Source organism: Haemaphysalis longicornis, unplaced genomic scaffold (assembly GCF_048455015.1).
Source record: "Haemaphysalis longicornis isolate Haplotype H1 unplaced genomic scaffold, Haemaphysalis longicornis Haplotype H1 scaffold_9, whole genome shotgun sequence".
In the NCBI taxonomy this organism is placed as follows: domain Eukaryota; kingdom Metazoa; phylum Arthropoda; class Arachnida; order Ixodida; family Ixodidae; genus Haemaphysalis; species Haemaphysalis longicornis.
The window spans coordinates 154460768-154480822 of NW_027526460.1; the positions used below are offsets into that span (position 1 = coordinate 154460768).

Below are 20055 nucleotides of genomic sequence, written 5' to 3' on the forward strand. Positions count from 1 at the left end.
ATGACACTGGCCGAATGGCGTTAGCGACCGCGTCTTACGTGACGACATTTGTCGAGCGACAACCATGTTTCCCGAAACAATTACGTTCTACCCGAACAAGCACAAGCCATAAGCAAATACGGTCAAAACAAAGCAAAGGCAGAAATCAGACCTCCGTGGTATGGTGGCGTCATCTCGGTTGTCGGTTGATTAATGGTAAACCGTGCTCGAAGCACACCAAGTTTAGTTTGAGGATCTGTTCATGTGATGTCGCTGCAGACGTCGTGAAATCGCACGATTTGGCGGGAAGATCAGTATTTTAACTTAAATTGATTATTTTCTCGGTGAATAAAGCATCGTTTGCTTCCGCACAAGCATGGGGGGGGGGGGGGGGGGCACTGCAAAACGCCAAATGTTTCGAATAAAACGAACTTGTGTTTTGTCTACATGGCGCTTTCAATTTCTGGGCTTTTATTGATTGCCGTAAAATCTTGGATGAAGAAAAGGGAAGTCACAGAGCGATACAACAATGTCTTTGTTGAACCGTGACTGCAAATTAACCTTAAGTTCGAACTAGACACATTTCAGTTCTCTGATCTGGTACTCGCGGTCTCTGCAATCTTCAGGAATAGCATCCGCGTGTAATTGCCTGTTAACTGAAAACTTAGGTACACATGAAATGGTTCCCCAGGGGCTCTGTGGCACTATATCTTACTGCAGATCACTTAGCACTGACGAGGCCGTACGACTTTACGGCAGTTTACTTGAGCATGCAGCAACGGGACAGTGAGGGTGATCTCAGTGGTCAATAGTGGATAAGAGGCAACCAAAGTGTTTTAGATGCTAACAGTGCCAGGGCGGCATCCGTCTTGCGACCTTGAATAGAGGCGAAGATGTACAGCCACGAGCAAAAGTTTTCGGAACCGAACATGACAATTGTAGGTTATTTCTCTTCCGGTAGCAGCCCGACATACTTCCGTGCGCATGCAAGATGTCGTATAGTTACCGAAGTAATGAAAAGTAGCGCGCATAGAACCCCGTGCTGCCGTGCGGCAGAGAAATAACAAGAAATTGGTGCTTTTGTGCTCTGTAAACTATTTTTCCTGGGTGTACATGTTGGTTAGTCGGCTGAACGGGATCTTTTGTTTCGGCATCCAGATTTTTCACGCATGAGAAGTTCCTTTCTGAGACATTTTTTTTTCTTATGGCCTCCCAAATATTCAGCACAAAGCACGCGCCCCTTACTACTCTTAGGCCCTCCGAGTCTGTCTCGTCGATGTGCGTGAATCGCCGCAGGCGATGATCAGGCAGAAACTGTTGCTAGATAGGGCGGTTTTTTCAATGCGCCTGATCCCGTAATCTGTCACAGCGGCTAAGGTCATGATTATATGTTTTATTTGATAATTTTAGTTTTGCTTGGAAGCATGGGATCATGGCTTTCTTAAACAAAGCAGGAAGTTCAGCCGCCGCCCTTCAGTACTTACTTATTTTCGCCGGAACGCTTCCTCGGACGCTGCAAGTTAGACTGAGCTCGCTCGTAGCCTGTGATCTCCAGTCGCTCCCTAGGTGCCCGTATCTGATCTTACCAAGTCTGTATATGCGATTGCACCTACACAGCGCGCACCAAACCAAAGTGAGCAGTGCATGGACAGACGCTTCCGGAAGAGCGAGAGAGAGAGAGAGAGAACAAACTTTATTTCCGCAGGACCTAAGTCCAGGTCCTAATTTCAAAGTTCAATTCACCGGATCCACGTAGTACTCCAGAATGTCCGTGCGGATCCGCACTTGGGATGCTTTTCTACAATTGGTTAAAGTACTGGCTACGTTGTTCACGCCCAGTTTCAACGAAACATGCTTACCGGAATGTTTATTTATTATTTTCTCTTTATAACGGCCACTTCAGGCAGTAAGTACATTGCGGCCATAATCTTCTTGCGAATCACTCGGGTATAATAACGAAATACTGCTAAGAAGGCCGCATTTCGCGCTTAGTAGCTGCAAAACAACAAAAGTAGTGCAACATGTTTTTGGTGTAGGTTATAGAGAGCAAAATTGGCTATATTTCAGGAGAGCTTGAAAAAAAAATCAAACATGGCCGTTTTTTCATTGCCTTTAAAATACAGCAGAATGCATTACCTTGCTTTTTACATATCGGACCTTCGCGACGGCATGAACTAAAATTTGCACTATGATTGAACAAGGATAGAAAAGTAACACTAACACGTTTCAACTACCCAGCTTGTTTATATCCAGAGGAAAAAGGCCCTCCATTTGGGCAATTTTCAATTGTTTTTCGAATTTGGGAATTTATTTAAAAGGAAGTCGCTCTTGAAGCCAAACACAAATATGGTACATCACTTAAGAGTATGCAGAATATTTAGATAAAAAACTAGGGAGATGGCTGTTGTTGTTGTTTTTTTTTTTTTTTGCAGCGGCTAGAGTTTCCATTTTCGGGGGGCAGCTTTGAGCGCCTGCGACCGGAGCGGAGCGGGCTGTGGGAATATTTTTGAGAAAGGGAATTTTTTTTGCTCCAAAAATAACTTCCCATCTGCTTTCCCTAGTGCACAAGAAGATATATATATATATAAATCTTTCTTCAAAATTAAAGATGTCTAACGAACACACCTGTACAATGTCTTGTGAAAACATCCCACAGTAACATGTTATGACCGGAAGTGACGGCATATGGACCAACGCCAAAATTACAGTAATCAGCAGGCTAATGGCACGTTCGCATGCAGGTTACTTCAAAGGCCCCGTGGCGTTTTTTTGTGGCGATTTGAGCCGGCGGCCGTCAATGGCAGAAAAGAGATTCTGTTACGCCATAGAAAAATTAGTAAAAGTCAACTTGTCATTCACTAGCGCGTCATAGGCTTACCTTCATATCCCCAACATTTTGTGACGGTTGCGATTAAATTGCTGGAACTCTTATAATAAAGCAACCTTTTTTAAGTGCAATGCACTTCTTAAGCGACCCTGAACCTGCGTCCACCGGCGATGTCCGCGCACGTGGAGATGGGCGCGCGCAGCCTGGCCGCTGACATGGCACATACCCACGTGGGGGATTGGCCAGGAATCTCCTCGTCTTCCTTGGCAACGGGGAGAGATGGGCGCGCGCTGCCTGGCCGCTGACATGGCACATACCCACGTGGGGGATTGGCCAAGAATCGGGCGTGAGAAGGGCTAATGCACCTGCTTAAAGGAGTACTGACACGAAATTTCAAAGCTGAGATCCGCTCTAGCAATCAAGTACAACGACAACACAAACAGGTGTCTGTGAATAAATGCATCTTTCTTTCTTTGCAGTTGTGTGTGTGTGTGTGATCTCTCTTTCGCGAACATTACCGAACCGCGCAAATTCAACTCGTGCATTCGCACTTTCACATTCTTCCCCTCGGGGAAATGCGGGGAATTTTTTAATGGAGGAAACTTGTACGTTGTCTTTATTAACAAAGCCTTTTCAGGAGCAAACAAATACTATTTTTGATAAAGTTTACAAGTTCATCCAACTTGGGTATCCGGAACTGTCGTATTGAAGATAATGATCGCGTAGAAGCTATAGGGGGATTCGAGGCGCTGGATCGACTGTTTCCACTAAACGGCTCATTCACTTAAAGTTGTCTGCGCGCCCGCGCAGTTGTGCGACAGCCTGGCCGTGCGGCCGTGCAAGCTTGCAGCTTATTCCTGGACATTTAGGTTAGAAGTATATTTAACCCTTTCCGACATGGCGTGTACAGTTGTACAGACGATTTTATGAGCATTTTTATTAGTTACACACGTCGTCCCCCCCACTTGAACCGCTCAGCCAGCGTTCTCATTTCCCGCTCTACGGTGGGAAACGCGACCGCTGTCTGAGCGGTACACCTACTTCACAGGCGAAGTGCTCGACGCGTCAAGTAGGTGTTCGGGGAACGCGACCGCTGTCTGAGCGGTACACCTACTTCACAGGCGAAGTACTCGACGCGTCAAGTAGGTGTTCGGGGTTTTACGTTTTCTATCCAGTTAAACCGTTTATTACAGCAAAACCGAAGCTGTTACCTTAATGTGTATACGGTTCCTATTGCAGCAATGGTTAGAAAACGGTGGTCACGTTCCCGATAGCAGGTTTACGATTAGGACACGACTTAATTTATTAACTGCAGATGACATCGAGTTGCTTATGGTTTTTAAGTGAAAGTTTGGTTATGAAAGACATACAGAGGCAGTTTCAAATTTTTCTGACGGCTACATCCTAATGCGTGTCGCAAAAGGTTAAACTTTGTAGCGCAGAAAGAGTAACACCGCTAGACGCACAAAGTAACACTGTTTTAGACTCATTTTCTCGCATTAAGCCTGCAGTTTAACAACCCAAAGCCCTCAGACGACAAAACAATTAATACTTTAAAAAGCTACGTACAATTTAAGACCTTTTTGCTTACGCCGGCCGCTCAGGGGCCATCAAAAACTAGTCAATAGATGCTCCATGCATCAACAGACACTTACCGTAAACACTCCCTCCCAATACGTGATCACAATCCTATGGCAGGGCTCAAGGCAATTAAAAGAGAACCCCATTCAGGGGGATAATTAACTGGCGTCATCGAGATACAAAGCCCGAATGTAGTTATAGCGGCTACTCCTTTTCTACCAGTGGTTGTCCTTGGGTTCGCCCTCCACCACGCACGTATTTTCCCCTCGCACATTTTTTTATCAAGCCGAACTCTCCATGCGCGCGATCAGAATGACCAAACTTGTTATTGGAGCTCGGGACAAACAACAAGCCCAGGGGAAAAGCGGCTACCGGAGCAGAGACGAGGAGACGAAGCATTCCATTTCCCAAGCCTCCGTTCAGGGCCATTTCCCATTGACAATTTCACCCGCCCACCGTGGAACAACGGCCGGCGTAGTTCGCGGGTTCCATAATTCCGGCGCGGAGTGACCCTTCTCAGGCTTCTTCACGCACACCTGCTTCCTGTACCTATTTAGGCTTCGCTGAAAACTGAAAACGTAAATTGGTTACATATCCCCTCAATTTTCTGCAAATGTAGTGGCAGGACGATACAGTTCTGCCACCCCTACCACGTTAATACCTCTTTTCCCTCCTCCCCCCTAACCTCCCGCGCTCTTCTCCTCCTGTCTCGCTCCGTGTCTCCAGGTTCAAGTTTGCTCTCGTGAATTTATTTTCCCGCGTTCGGCTCCTCACGGGCCATCTATTAGAACCTTTCATTACTGACATACGTCGCACGACGGCAGGAAGCTGGAACTCCGGCTTGTGACCTTCTTGCATGTTTGGGTCAAAATATTGTTTTCAACGTTTATGTTTTTGCTGCCTATCGCAAATATCAAGCATTACCTACTTCCAAATTAAAGACCACTGCCTAGTAGCAGTAATGTATTGCTGCTTTTGCTCAATATGAATAACGTCTTCTTGCTCAACAATGTTGACATCTATGAAGTATGGTACCAGTTTTGTTGAGTTAAAAACGTTTTACCTATATAAAACTCCTCGTTTCCGATTTTTTTGTCTTTCGACCGGGTTGCTGAACCGAGGCGCACAGAGCCACATACAGACACACACACACCAAAATTTTTGTGCTAAAGTAGTCCGACAAACGCTAGCGTCTTTATAACCTTTCACTGACTGCCTCATGCACCTAATTTCGCTGCCTCCAACAAAACAAAGCGTTAACATTTTATCGCCTGGAGATATTGACTGCTCGTCTGCCTCACGAGTTAATCATCATCATTATGGGCATCAGCAGCAGCAGGACGAAGGCCCCTTAGATCTGCAATTATATCTATATGTTAATATTTTAGTTGAAACGCGCGTACCATTGGCCTATAAGAAACGTCCTTTAAAAACTCAAAAACGTGCATAATTATTATGTAACAGCCCCCCCCCCCTACCCCTATAAGGAGTTGTCATTTCAAGCAATACACAGGCATAGTATATTATGCGAACGAAGTTGCAATTTCTTCTGCTTACTCCTCTACACCTTTTTCGGGCGTCCACGAACGTTGCTAATATTTCCGCAATGCCACGTTGCTAAATGCTGTGTCGAAGTATTTAGGAACGGGGTTAGTTATTGTAACCGATAATGTTAGATTACCGAATTCCTCCTTGGCTAACGAAATGTTCTTTTGCAGTTTTTGGCTTTCCTCTGTTGTGGTGCAACATCGTCATTGGTGTATGCGGAACCCTCTACACTGCACTGGTAAGGGCGTTCATTATTCGATTTTACCGTTTCATTCATTCGAAACACAGTAGTTCGCTATCAACCAACCGAATTGTAAATGAAACTCCGCAGTTTTAGAAAATATTACCTTCAGCAGGCACCCGTTTCGAATACCCGAGCATTTCGGGCATACAAATTGACACTTGTATTGCAGATCTACCATAAGGAACTAGATCACGAATTTTAGCAGACATGCCTGGAACTTCTACGTTTGCTGCATTAACCCGTACTGTGATTGCATATACCTCGTCGCGCCATAGCTTAAAGACGTCTTTGAGGGGAGTGGTTTTAAGGAATCAATTGCAGGGTGACAAACGTCACGCACTTTTTCACTTAGAAGATGCCGCATGTAGAAGTATCACGCATGTTCCTATTTTATTCGGCTGTCTAAAACGAACGATTAGAAGCTTAGTCGCTTTCTATGCGCTTTCAAAGTGATTCCGCTTCAATCTGTACGTGCATCCATTCAATAACCCACCAGAAAAACTACTTCACGTCAGGATTCATCTAAGTATAACTGAAGCAGCAATAGATATAAACTTTGGCGAGTCCACTGTGCCGATGTAGTTAACCGAAACAAGCATCTCGTAGGGCGTTTTGCGGGACGAAGCTACGCAACTACTTTTAGATTGGTCTCCTAGATCCTTTGCGGAACCATACATGCCACATGAATATTTTTAATTTGCGGCTGAACTCTTCCAAACAAAAAGACAAAAATCAGCCCCCTTAGATGGAAATGGAAGTCATGGCTTGAAAATCTTCACCACACCGCCAGAATTACTGTCTGCCGCGGCGCAGCACGCAGTGTAGAAATTCTTGTACAAGGTTCGATATTCAAGCTTTACTTTCAGTTTTCACTAAACTCTAGCCTAGCACAATAATGTGTTTTGAAAACAAAAACTTGTGGGCTGAAAGAATGGTAAAAAAAGAAGACTCACTTTAATTAGATTAGCAGATACATAAATGATAGTTCGCATTTCCGTATATGCGACGGAATTATTGAAAATGTTTTTAAACTTTCACAAAGAAGAAAATCATTATGACATGTGCCCGCCCTCTTTGCATTTCGTTCCTGTCTTTCATGCCAGTATTGACCATGGGGTAACTGCTGTAGAGACGGCGCTGCGATCATTTCGACGTCACTCCTAGGGTCCCCGTACCAACATCTACAATTGGCTTGCAACGTGTTACCTTTCGTTCAATACACAATGCCGAAGTGAATTTTTGGGTTGATTCTCGGTGTTGGAAGTTGATTCGTTTGACACACTGAGAATGATGTGGTAGGCCGCCCACAACCTGAGAATTGTGGTGCATTGTTTGGCGCCGCAATGCCGGACATATGCGACCAAATTCAGTGCAAGCTCTCACCATTGCCCCAAAAGTAAAACCAAAATCGGAATGCCTGGAGAGTAACGCTCAAACGGTGAAAATATAACAGCGCTCGCACCAGCGTTCATGCACTGCCAACATGTTGTCGCCAAAAATAAACATATCTGCAGTGCACGACACTACGGTGCTCGTTAATCAAATCACCGCTTAACTAAAAAGAGCAGCTGATGTAGCAATAGGTACTGCGTAAGGCCGGGTTTAGACTGTTCTCGTAACTGTCGTACTTGTTTTAATATTGACGTCATTCCACGTCTCAAGCAACCGAACTGCGTAACATGCCCTTTTTTTACGTCCATAGCGCACGATATACCTGTTACGTCGGTAGTCTGAACACAGCTTAAGCCAGATTGCACGTAGGTGTTGCATGCCTATTGTATTATCCGTTAAAAACGTGAGAGGACGGACGAACGAGTTATTAGAAAGATGTGTCGGCTTCGTAAGCTTCGTTTTAAATACACCTCAGCGATTATATGAATAGTTCACTCTACCGGAGGTGCATTGTGAAAACTTCAATTTTTTCCTATTGTAACTGTGGCACACGCAGTCGGGTGCACGTCACGTCGACAGCATTTCATAAAGAGTTAACGGCGTACCTTTTTCGACATTAGTTATCCTAATTCATGGAGTTAGCTGGCTCATCGTGGGAAAACGTTAAGTGTCAGTAACAACTGGAGGAAGGAAAACAGACAGTAAAGGGGCGCACTAACAACTAAGCTTTATTCGCTCCGAAAGCCATTATAGAGGCACGGAAAAACCCCATGTAATACTAGTTGCACTACGGGTGAAAGCGATTACAGCTGCAGTACCCTCCTTACTAATCATCCAGATAATCCACCTCGCTCGAAAGAAGGTCAACAGAAGGCTTGCTGGCACATCGGTCCCCCATCTTTTTTATGACGTAGGCCTCGAACACTTCCCGTTCCTCATTTTGCGGTATGAATGAAGCACTCGGGTCCTATCGAACGCTGGCACGCAGCCCCTTGGCTTGCATTCAGTCTTACAGCGTTCAATAGGACCCGAGTGCTTAATTAATACAGCAAAAAAAAAAAAGAAAGAACGGGAAGTGTTCGAGGCCTACGTCATAACAAAGATGGGGGACCAATTTGTCAGCAAGCCTTCAGTTGATCTTCTTTCGAGCGAGGTGGATTATCTGGACGATTAGTAAGGAGGGTACCGCTTTAACACGCGGTGCAACAAGTATTACATGGTGTTTTTTGTGCCTTTATAATCGCTTTTGGTGCGAATAAAGCTCAGTTGTTAGCGCGCCCCTTTCCTGTCTGTTTTTCTTCCTCCAGTTGTGCCTGGCGCTTAACGTGTTCGCACGATGAAGTACCAACTAGCTCGCATCGACGCATTAATTCAGTTAGCTGGCTGTACGAGCGGCGAGTCACGATGTGAGCAACTCTAGAAACGGCGATGCCGCCTGGGGCACGCGGTTCATTTGCTTACCCCGATTATTAGGTCACTAGAGCACTTTCTTGAGTAATTTTCATCAAACCCACCACGAAGGAGTGCTAAAGGTGGACAAAAAAAAAAACCCCGCGGTCGCATAAGCCCAGGAATTGCGTTCTAGCAGACGACAACGTAACCCGGCATCATATAAGCAACGTGACTTGTAAGTGGCGTCGTGGTGTGTCCTGAGGCCAATAGCCGTGACAAGTTAGTAAGCCTCTATTAAAGAATTACATGATAACCCATGGAGTTCAAAGCGAAACCCTGACGATTTCTGCTTAGATAGTATTATGTTTTGTTCCTTCTAACACAGGTATATTTCTTGCTCTTATCATGCATAGGGTGGACTTCGAGGTGTCGTGTGGACCGACTGTATGCAATTAGTATTTATATTATTGGGCCCTATTGCCGTTATGGTGAAAATCATCGTAAATTCAGTCGGTGCTGGAAGTACTATACAACCGCTGAAGGACTTCAGCGTCGTCCCATACATTGCAAAGTAAGTACATGCTCGGACGTATCTTTTTACCGTGCCATTTTTAATAAAAAAAGAGAGGAATGAGAAAGTGCAGCACTTACATTTATATTCGCGCTTCTATAGAATGTGAAAGCAGTGCTGAAAAATGGGCACTTTCGCACGGGATTCCCAGGCTTCAAACGAGCGTTCTGTCCGCTTTGTCACTCAACTTAAGCTATTTATTGGTGTTCAGTTGCTAGCTAACTTGAAGGCAAATATATAGGAAGTAAAAAAAAATGAGATTCGCGAGATTTGGCGGGTTCTTCGTGGCCCAGTCAGCGGTCGTATTCTGTACGCGCGGTAAAGAATAACAAGAGGGAGAGTGCTTGAAAAGTTGCCGAACGCTCCATCAAGAAACGAGAGCATACCAAACACAGGATTAACCGAATGAATGTGATTACACGAACGCTTAGTTCTAAATAACTTGTTTTTTCCCCAAGGCAAATATGCGCGCAAAAAAAAGATGACCCTACCAAACCGGGCACGGGGACGAGGGCAACATATAATGGCGACGGCATAAGCACTTGTATGACGTCATTTTCTTCGCTAATTATTCGTTCACGAAAGTTATGAAGCAAATATCCCCGCAAACAGCTTTATTACCATATGGCAATCTGGAGATATCTCGGCTAATTTAAAGTGGGTCACTCTCGAAATTTTTTTTAAAAATCGCTTCTCAGTCATACTTATTAGAATTGCCTAGCAGCTTATCCAGGCTCAGTCAGGCTCAGTCGCAACGCTGCTGCCCATACGTGTGTCAGTAACGCAAAAGCTCACAGCCAGCGCAACACTTAGCCTCGCAGGTAGGGTGTCGCAACGGAAGCAAAACTGAACCGCAAACCGGAACCGAAACCGAATTTTTGCCTGGAACCAGAACCGAACAGAACCCGTAATTATTCTGCAATTTTGCAACTGAATACAAACCCGAAGAAATGGAAGGAACCATTCCGAACCGGTTGAGGGAGCCGTTAGTGTAACGGTTTAGGGAACGGTTAGAGTAAACAAAAAATTTCTAGTTGGTTGGAGCCATGTCGATATTTTATGGGTCCTTAACATTTGTGATCTTTGCCGCGCTCTCCCTCTCAACCGACCAGAAAATTGAGTTACATTATACAAACAGAAAATCTTCGGCTGACGCCAATCTAAATGCTATAAAATGTCTTTATTTAAGCGGCTATTGCGCTGTAATCTTGTTTCTAGCTTAAACTTGACATCGCGCAGTCAAGCTAGTAAATAGCTTTCTAACACATATTTTGTATTCATCCAAGGGTTTTCGAAACAAGTAATATTATAAGGTAGGACTATAGGAACAACCTAAACTGAAAAAAAAAGAAAGAACTATCAATTGGTTTGATGCGAAAGAAATCCAATAGCATTCTTCAGAAAGTTTCGTCCTTTGTGCTACCGTTGTACAGCTTTGGAGTACCAGCGACCACTACCGCTGCTTACGAATTCACTAAGCTACTATCTTTACTAGAACCCAGTCGCTGTCACGTGCAGCTAAAGTGTCATTAGTAAGTTTCAATGGCCGGTGTTTTCATATAGTCAGTGAGACATTATTGCCGTTCCTTCCTTTCACTCGGCCTGTTAGCTGGTGGTAGGTGGAGGAAATGAAATCCCCCTAAACTCCGCCTCCCATGCTTTATAGGTGGAGATTTACACCCATGCCGGACAGTTTTTAGGCTTCTAGCACCAGTAATGTTCCCACGCTCAGATAAAACACGTTTGAAACTATAGGTAAAGGTATGCGCAGACGTAAACGGAGCAGGGGAGCGGTGGCCGAATTTTACCGCGGAGCCGCCTAGGAACGGCGACGGGAAGCAAGAAGCTGCGTTCCAGGGATGCCTGCGCACCGCACGCGCCGTCTCATCTATGTTTAACCACCACTCTGCTTGCGTTTTTTACTGGGCGGGACAGTTTACAAAAGTCAGTTACATTGTTACAAGCGCTTGTTACATTGCCGCTCATATACATCCGCAGCGACCGTATCTCTCGAGTTCGAGTTCGACGAAGCTCGCGCCCGAAAACGCGCGTGGTTGCAAGCAATTAATACAGTGCCACAACCGATGTTCTTCGCACGGAAGGCATAATGCTATCCTCCTACTCGTTGTCCGAGTGCTTGCCTTTGAGATATACAAAAATGGATTACGTAATGAATGTTACTGCGGAACATACCCAACAGATCTGAAGGGTAGATACTAAGAAAATAATTCAAAAATAATTCAATTCATAAATAATTCATAAATAATTCAAAAATAATTCCGCTTAAGATACCGTTCTTTTATTTGGGGTTGCCTCATTTGTGTTTAAGTAAAGGTTGTAACTACTCGGTTCAGGAGAGTTCCGACGAAAGCTAAACCATAAACGCGCGTGCCCGACAAAACGTTGCATGAAAGGCTGGCAATACTATGCGACCCATGAGTAAGAACGACATCGCTGGCTGCGATTTATAGCGCGGAACATCTTCATACTAGATTCATGTAGTAAATTTGAAAAGCATAGCCCGAGCTACCTGGTAACGGAATAGTCTTCATACTAGGGTAATTTGATCCCATAGGCACTTGATTTTTTTAAGAAGTGAGAGTTTTGTTGAAGTGCATTCGAAAAATAGCCAAACAGAAACATTGCAGAAAAGGGTTAGAAGTCGATAACAGTATCGCTACACTCGGAATTGCGGAATGGAACGTACCGTCCTGAACCAGAACATTGGGTGCGACTTAAAAAATTAGCCCAGATACACTGACGAAACGTCGCGAACGGTGATGTTCACAGCGAAGCTTTTGGCGTTTCCTTATCGCAAAGCCAAGCTTCACACAACTTCCCGAAGCCGGCAGATCTATACCCATTCTCGCCAAATAATTTCTGCCGTATTCCACTGATCGCGTCATCTACTCGAACATCTTGTTAATTTGAACTTCAAACACTGCCACCAAAGGGCGCTGGGAACTATGTTTTTTCACGGCGTCCTTTTTATTTGCTGTCGCAAACAGTTAATACCCATTTATCTTTTGTTACCCTAATATCAATGCAAATAGCACTTATGTATTGATATCGTGCCTGAAATATGCCTACTGTTGTCTTTTTGCTGAGCGATGTTGACAAGTAGAAGCACTGCCGCAGATTAAGTGGTTTAAAAAGGCTTTCACTATATCAACGTCTTGTTTAATACTTCTTCTAACTTGCTGCACGTTCGCTTGGCCTGGCTCTCCACTCGCCGGACTATGCCCTCTCTACATCGCTGTGGACGCGTGACCACGAAAGCCTTGACCAAGAACAGCTTCGTCTTTAAAATACAAAAGTCAAAAGCTTACAGGCTATGGTTTGAAAGTCGATGGCTGTACGGGGACACCCGGAATCGCGCAATTTAATACAGTGCCCTGAACCAATCACTTGGTGTGACTTAAAACAACCCAGCAGAGTGGCGCAAACAAAACACAACGTGATGGCAAGCCACTACCAGAACGAAGCGCCAGATTGTGATAATCTTTTTCGTTGTCGGCGTTCGATACCACGCCACGTAAAAACAACGCGGCACGATGTGACGTGAAGAAAACAACAGAATTAGTCAACTTGGTGTATAACATGCGAATGGCAGTCCACAGAAGATGCACTACCTGCTGCTCCTTTGTAAAAAGGGGGATGCGCAAACACCCAAGTGTAGTTCCGCTATTTTTATGAAATTACACGCCTTCGTCATACGCTTGCAAAGCGCTGAACCGTTGTTACGTGCGGTGCATCTGCAGTTGGCTTGACCAATAGGAAGGCAGCGTTTTACGTAGTACTGCGCCCGCAATTATAAAGGGACGCTGAAGGGTGAAAACAACTTGGCCTGTATCGATAGATTGCTGTGCCCAGAATCTCAATACACCATTCTCGCAACAGGCAGTCGTTTAATAGAGAAGAAAATGTCAGAAGCGTCCAAGCAGCTGTCGACGCCCCGTATGCTTTTGGGTACTACTGTCTGTGACGTCACAAAATTTTAGAACGGCGAGAGCTTATTTGAGAACCTTCTATCGATGTTTTCCTGAAATAAGCAGTTTTCCAGTGGCGGAGCAGGCGAGTTAAATATAAATCGACGCTTTCCGTGAGCTCTTCTTATTTCAAAACCACATAAAAACCGCATTTATGCGCTGCGGGGCAAGCTCCTTCCCTCACAATTAGTCAGCCATGATGCCTTGAGTTTCGTTTGGGAAAGCATTTGTGCGCAGTTAGCGAAGTCAATACCACGAGACGATGAACGCCGGAGCTTCTGCAAGCAATATTTCCGGCAGGAAGCCGCTGAAGTTTCTTCTTCATTAGAAGCGGAAAAAAGCCCGCCTCACTTTCCAATCTCCGGTTCTCCGCGCGCGGATGTGGCTATCGTTGAAGCGCTCCAGCGCCTGTTCGAATCTTATCGCCCGGGAAAGGTACACTACTTACTGCGGGTGGTTGGTTCGCTGAACTATCTGACCTTGTACTCTTCCGTTCGCCGCGAGCAGTTCCTGTTTATGATCAGCAAAGCTTGCGTCGCTCTGCCCGGGTAATTTTTTGGCCAAGGGGAGTGGCAAAAACGATGACTACTCGACATGGCTGCGGTTAAGAGAGTGTTTGTTTCAAGCTAGGTTAGCGGGAGAGAAGATAATAATCGACATGGCTGCGGTTAAGAGAGTGTTTGTTTCACACTAGGTCTGCGCGAGAGGAGATAATGTGAGACAGATGTGGTCCCCATGCGAGGTGTGGTGGAGGCGCCTGCCTAACTGGCGCTAGCGCGAAACGCCTCGCTTTTTATTCCAAATGGCACCTATTATTGCTTCAGAAGAGGCTTTGCTACCAGCTTGCTCAATGGGGTCTTGCAGGCCAGTGTAGGTGGCCGCACCACCCGTTCGAGCACTAAAAGGCACTTCTCATTCTGGGGGTGAACACTCATGAAAGTCCAAGCTAGCCTCCTCGGCCAGAGTAATGTTGTCGGGGTCGGCCATGGTTTGGAGACGTAAAAGCTATTGTTGCCAGCGTGAGAGCGCCTACACCGCACCGGTGCCTCGATCCTACTTTGACGCGGTGGCTACGTCACGTAGAAATGAAAGGGAAACGGGGCAGAGAAATTCCAGCTTTATTTACTTATTTCTCACCAAAGAACGCATAGTCGCTCGTAGGACAAAAGTCGAGAGAAATAAGACACGTACGATCTTACAGTTAAAACAAAATTTCACTCAGCCTTTAGTGCCCCTTTCAAGCTTTCCGGTAACGCTCTCGTTTCTTTCAGGGTGTTGCGGAAGGTGCACTGTTGCATGCGTCTCTAATGTGAGCAACGGCAAGTAGAGGCATAGAGCTTGCCCGCATTAGCTTGGAACGTCTAGTTACACACCCTGATTTCTGGTTTCTTAGCCGTCAGTCTCGCTCTGATTTACTTTATTCTCATAAAGTACGGAGAAATACATCCGAATAGACGCTTTTTGCCGCCTTATCTGTTATCGGTGACACTTCTGGCATGATATTCCTTAGCATTCAAATGTTGCATAGCGGTCCGTGGAAGACTTTGCGTTAGCTGCTATACAGATTCAATTGAGTCCATTTTTTCTTTAACAGCGCCGTCACGCGTACCCTTATGGGTAAAACACAATTTGTTACACAATTCTTCTTAAAGGGAATTACTTGTGTAGCTACTGGTTTTTCGTTGTTAGTGAAAAAACCCTTGTGTGATCCACGAGGGGGAAAGCCCACGTTGTCCGTCACTCTATGGTTTGATAAATCCATGTATTACGCTACATTACCAAAAAAGATGAAATATATGTTGGTGGTCACTTAGGAATGGGTGGCTATTTAACTCTGTCCCTTACAAGCTTGAAGATCGGCCCGTTGGGCATGCGCTTAGGTCCGACTATCACAGCCCGCAACTCAAGTTTTTCGCGCACTACTAGCTGAACGTGTACTGTTCTCAACCGTCGCAGTGGTAACGTCTGCTCGCTTTAGCAGTAATTGACTCCGTGTGGCTCCTTTTATTGTCCACCAAAATTCGCATTCCGTAGACGTAGTTCACATTCCTTTATCCTCTCACGCCCACTCAGCACTCTACTCGTTACACACTCCATTTTAGAGCGCGTCCGAGCGATGACTGGGCGTGTCGCATTTGCTGTTCAGTGGGTGCGTCCACCTCCATTTGAATTGTCTTTACTCTAGCAATAACGAGGGAAGTGATGCGAAATAAGCACCGGTGCAGCCAGTTGCGGTGCAGGCAATGGCTGACGTCACACCTTGAGTAACGCGCTATGTCATTCTTTGTTATTCTATCTCTCTCTGTTCGGGGAGAGAACGCGCAAATTTTTAACTATGTGCCCCATCTAATGGTTAAGCAATAATTCAAAAAAGAGAAAGAAGCCACACCACTTCGCAGTTTCTTAGCGTGCCAGGGAAAGGCATCAATCAGTCTGCCGTGAGTCCGCAGTAGAAGCTGGAGTGAATCGGGCCCGGCCTATTGAAGCAACGTTGATTAACTGATTATGAGGTTTATTGCACCGACCCTACACAGCCGATGAGGCGCGCTGTAATACAGGGCTCCGGATTAATTTTGACCTCCTTGGGATCTTTAAACTGCACCTAAATCTCGAAGACATTCGCGTTTTCGCTTTTTGCCGCCATGATGAAAGCGGCCGCCGTCGCCAGGATCAAACCCGCGTCCTCGTGCTCAGCAGCAGAACGCCTTAGCTACTGAGAAAACACGGCGGGTAGCGATGCAAAGTTCTACGATGAAGGGTGAACTGTCCGTTTCAAGGTCAGCGGAGCGCAGTTCACAAAGTAAGGATGCCAAAAAAAAAATGAGGAAAACAGTCGTATATGAAAGTAAGAAGAGCCAAACGCCCGCAATGTTTTCAAAGACATTAGTGCTGTGTTTTCAAACTCAAGTACGAAAATGCGGTGCCCTAGTGCCAGCGTCTTGCTTAAGCATCGGAAATGAAACCAAGGTGCCTTGTGTTACAACGCACATAACCAGGCTTAATTATGTCCCGAAGAATTATTTTATACTTTGCGCTGCTTGAATTTTTTGACGTACATGATGCAGAACTTTTCATAAGTGGCTAATGCCACTGCTTTCGCGGAGGAATTGTCCAAGGACGACTATCCATATCTTGCAGCGTCTCAAAACAGCCCCCCGTGGTATAGTGTACTCCAGCTGCACGACTACAAAGGACCTAAACGACTTCAGAATATACGATCCTTCAAGCGGAAAATGGGTTTCAATTCTTGCTTATTTTCTTCCCTCTCCGAAAGCTTCCATATAGATCTGACCCACGACGAGAATGTTTGGTCCGTTCTCTTTGCTTCGACGACGGCTACCATCTACCGGGTATGTCTGGACCAAGTGGTTGTGCAGAGATGCATGGCTTCCAAGACACTAAAAAATGCGCAGAGGTAAGAGCGTGCGATTACCTTTTGAATACCTCTTGAAGTGTTTACCTTTGAATAACGGTGGCGCACATTTTCAAGTGAAACTTCGCCCGCAAGAAGGCGTCCCACGATATAGCGTTGCCGCCCTTATGACTCACTGAGAGTAATTAGAAGTTTGCCCGCTCCTGTGTACGAACACGTGCCGAAAGGGGTGTAGGAGCGCTCCTTTTGACAGACCATCGGTCAAATGTAGATAACAGCAAAAGGTGACGCTAAGCTTTGTTTTCAGGCGAAAGAAATTTCACCATCCCATCCTACCAAAAGTTGAGGTAAACGTGAACTCTTTCGCACGTGAAAACTGCGTCAAAAGTGCACCCACCGTCCGGTGAAAGTGCGTCCTATCGCCGCGAAACCTTCAAAGACCCAAATCGCAAATGAAGAGCGAACCCAAGCGACCGTTTCTCGAGCACTAAGCAAACGCATCTCCGAACTATCTGAATGTATGCCGATTCGTGGTTTATGACATAAGGGATGCTGTTGATCGATGCTCGATGATCGATGCGCGTATTACTGAATCGAGAACTGTTTCTTTTTCGTGATTAGAAGTAACCGTTTTGACACAATGGAAGTCCGGTTTCACGCATGCGCGGTGTGTCCGGAGATCTTAGCAGAGCTTTTCGGTCGACCAAGTGGTCTAAGAGGAAATTCATTTGAAAAAAAAACTTCTTGAGCTCCACTAACAAAGCTTTGGCTTAAATATAAACACCCTGACAATGACACCTGTTCTGAAATAAGTCAATGGCATTTTTAACCCGGCTCATGTATGTAGAGTAATTATGCACATGAGTTGGCCTTTGCATCGGGGACGGAATTTAATTCGACTGCATTCCATATTCCTTGTAAAAGAACATTGCCCCAGTGTTTATGCTCTTTTTTTTGTACAAGCATCAAGTAGGCCAGGCCGCATTTCTTCTGAATAACAGAAGAGAGCAGAAGGAATTAAGTACAGGCAAACATGACGGGACCTTTGCTCGTCAGCGCAAATATTAAGCAAACATATTGCACTGCTACCATGAAACATCCATTAAACGTAACAAGCGCCTGTCACGTTTGCCACTGTCCTCGTATTTTTTTGCGCTAAGCCTCCCATTACTAGTGAATATATTGTAGGGAAAAGTTATTACGTTTCATTAACACCAATTTCCTCAGAAGACCAAACACCAGTTGTCAACAAGCAATATTGTCAAATGCTATCTTGAAGTAAAAGGTTCAGAAAGTTTGCCCTATGACCACTTGCTTTAATTTGTGTGAGGGCAATTCAGAAGTGTACCCATGGGAATTTCGTCCTGCTTTCCACGTCAAATCACTTGAGTTTCGCTACCATTCCCCAAATCAAACTTTGTAGCTCTTACGGGATTCCACTCCTTCTGCTTGCTACAAAAAAGAACAGCCATCCATTCGGGAGGAGTCCGGAAGTTTCATGCCAGCAGTGCAATATGTTTGCTTAATATTTGTACTGACGAGCTAGGGTCTCCTCATGTTTGCCTGTATTTCCTTCGTTCCTAAACTCCCTCCACTCATTCCACTTTGTCTTGTACACATTCGCCAGAGTTTAACACCGCTAACCACAACGACCCCTTTCATTTTCGGCAAAAAGACTTAACTACTGGAGAAAAAAAAATTATGTTTTATGTGATTTTGTGGTCGATAACCTGCGCCATGTAAAGCAATTAGGCGTAGTGTATTTATTACAAGGCCATGCGCCGGAAGTATCAAGCTGAAACAATTGTTCGAGAATCTTGATTTAAATATATCAAACACTTGCATTGTAAGTGTTCTGGAGAATGTAAAGAAAACACAGCGCAGAGCTCTTGCGTACCGCACTTAAAAGAAAAGTAAATTATTGGCAAAATCCCTCATGGAATTTTTCCTCAGGCCGCAATGGTGGAATATATTCCTCCCAAACTTGAAGCTGTCAATAGAATATAAACTTTCATGAGTAGTCTCCCGTGAGCCCTTTTTACGGTGTGAACTGCAATTTGAGAAATCAGAGCGTTGATGGTAAAGGCGACGTTGAATTTTGCGATATGGCCGTGCCGATATTTCCGATTTGGCAGATACCTATCGTCATAAAATTAACGTAGGGTCATTGATACACCTACTCCAATTGCTAAGTTCCCCCAAAGCATTAATGCGAACTGCAGACGACAAATCAACTGCCGTCTGCAAAAATAAGATTCAACCAGCAATTAACTATATAAAAAAGAATTTGATTCGACATAAGGTTAATGTCGCGCATTACTTTAACATTACTTTAGCATTGTCCACATTGGTTTGTGTGCTGAGCTGTTTTGTGGAGATGCCGCGCGCTCTGTCAAAAAATTGCATAAACGAATGAATTCATCAAATTCATCCGAGTTTGGAATTCTTCCAGACCAGTGTGGTTGCTCTTGACGCAAATTCTGCAATGATGGATGAGCTCTTTACCACCATTGAGCTGCGTAAAGAAATACGAATATATTTATTTATTTTTTTGGCTACGGGTAAATTTCCTTTGCGCACTTTCCGTTAATGGCAGAACTTGGGAAATACACAGCCTTAAAGAATTTTTAGTAGCGAGTACAAAATTCCAAATTTTGGCAAGGGTTCTGAATTACAGCATCATGGCTAATCGATTGTTTACCAGTGAATAATGCCCGACAACATTAAAAAGTATAAATTTTTGCACTCGGTCGAGAAAGCGCTGATAGCGTTAGTTTTCAAATACGAAATTTAGTTTGATGTACGAATATCCCAAATGGAAATAACCGCCTAAAAACAATTTCGGGGTTGCAGAGTGAAAGCAACACTACGAAGCTGTGTACAGGAAAGCCCATGTTTTTATTTTGTCGAGGTCACTTAGAGGTGAAGTTCACCATATCTGTCGGGAATCCAGATTATGCGCGGTGCTTGCTATGCAGAACAGTAGTCGATTATGAAATGTTCTTGCTGAGCCAGCAAGTGTATAATCGAAATTGCCCAGCATCCGGGCCACTTCGCTAACACTTGTAACTTTGGGCAAGCGCTCCTATCCTAATTGTCTCCCGAACGTATTCAAAAAACAAAATTAGTACTTAAAATAAGAGCCAAAAATACCTTAGC

General features: G+C 44.8%; 1 protein-coding gene across 2 annotated transcripts in view; it reads left to right on the forward strand.

Annotated features, from left to right (window-relative positions):
* The window catches only part of LOC144152884 (sodium-coupled monocarboxylate transporter 2-like), a 69759-nt gene that overhangs the window by 24245 nt on the left and 25459 nt on the right, over nt 1–20055 (forward strand). For both annotated transcript variants that reach the window (XM_077684414.1, XM_077684413.1), the window contains exons 5-7: nt 6106–6173; nt 9377–9534; nt 16798–16938. In XM_077684414.1, the coding sequence (XP_077540540.1) occupies nt 6106–6173; nt 9377–9534; nt 16798–16938 (367 nt within the window). The remainder of the gene's footprint in view (nt 1–6105; nt 6174–9376; nt 9535–16797; nt 16939–20055) is intronic.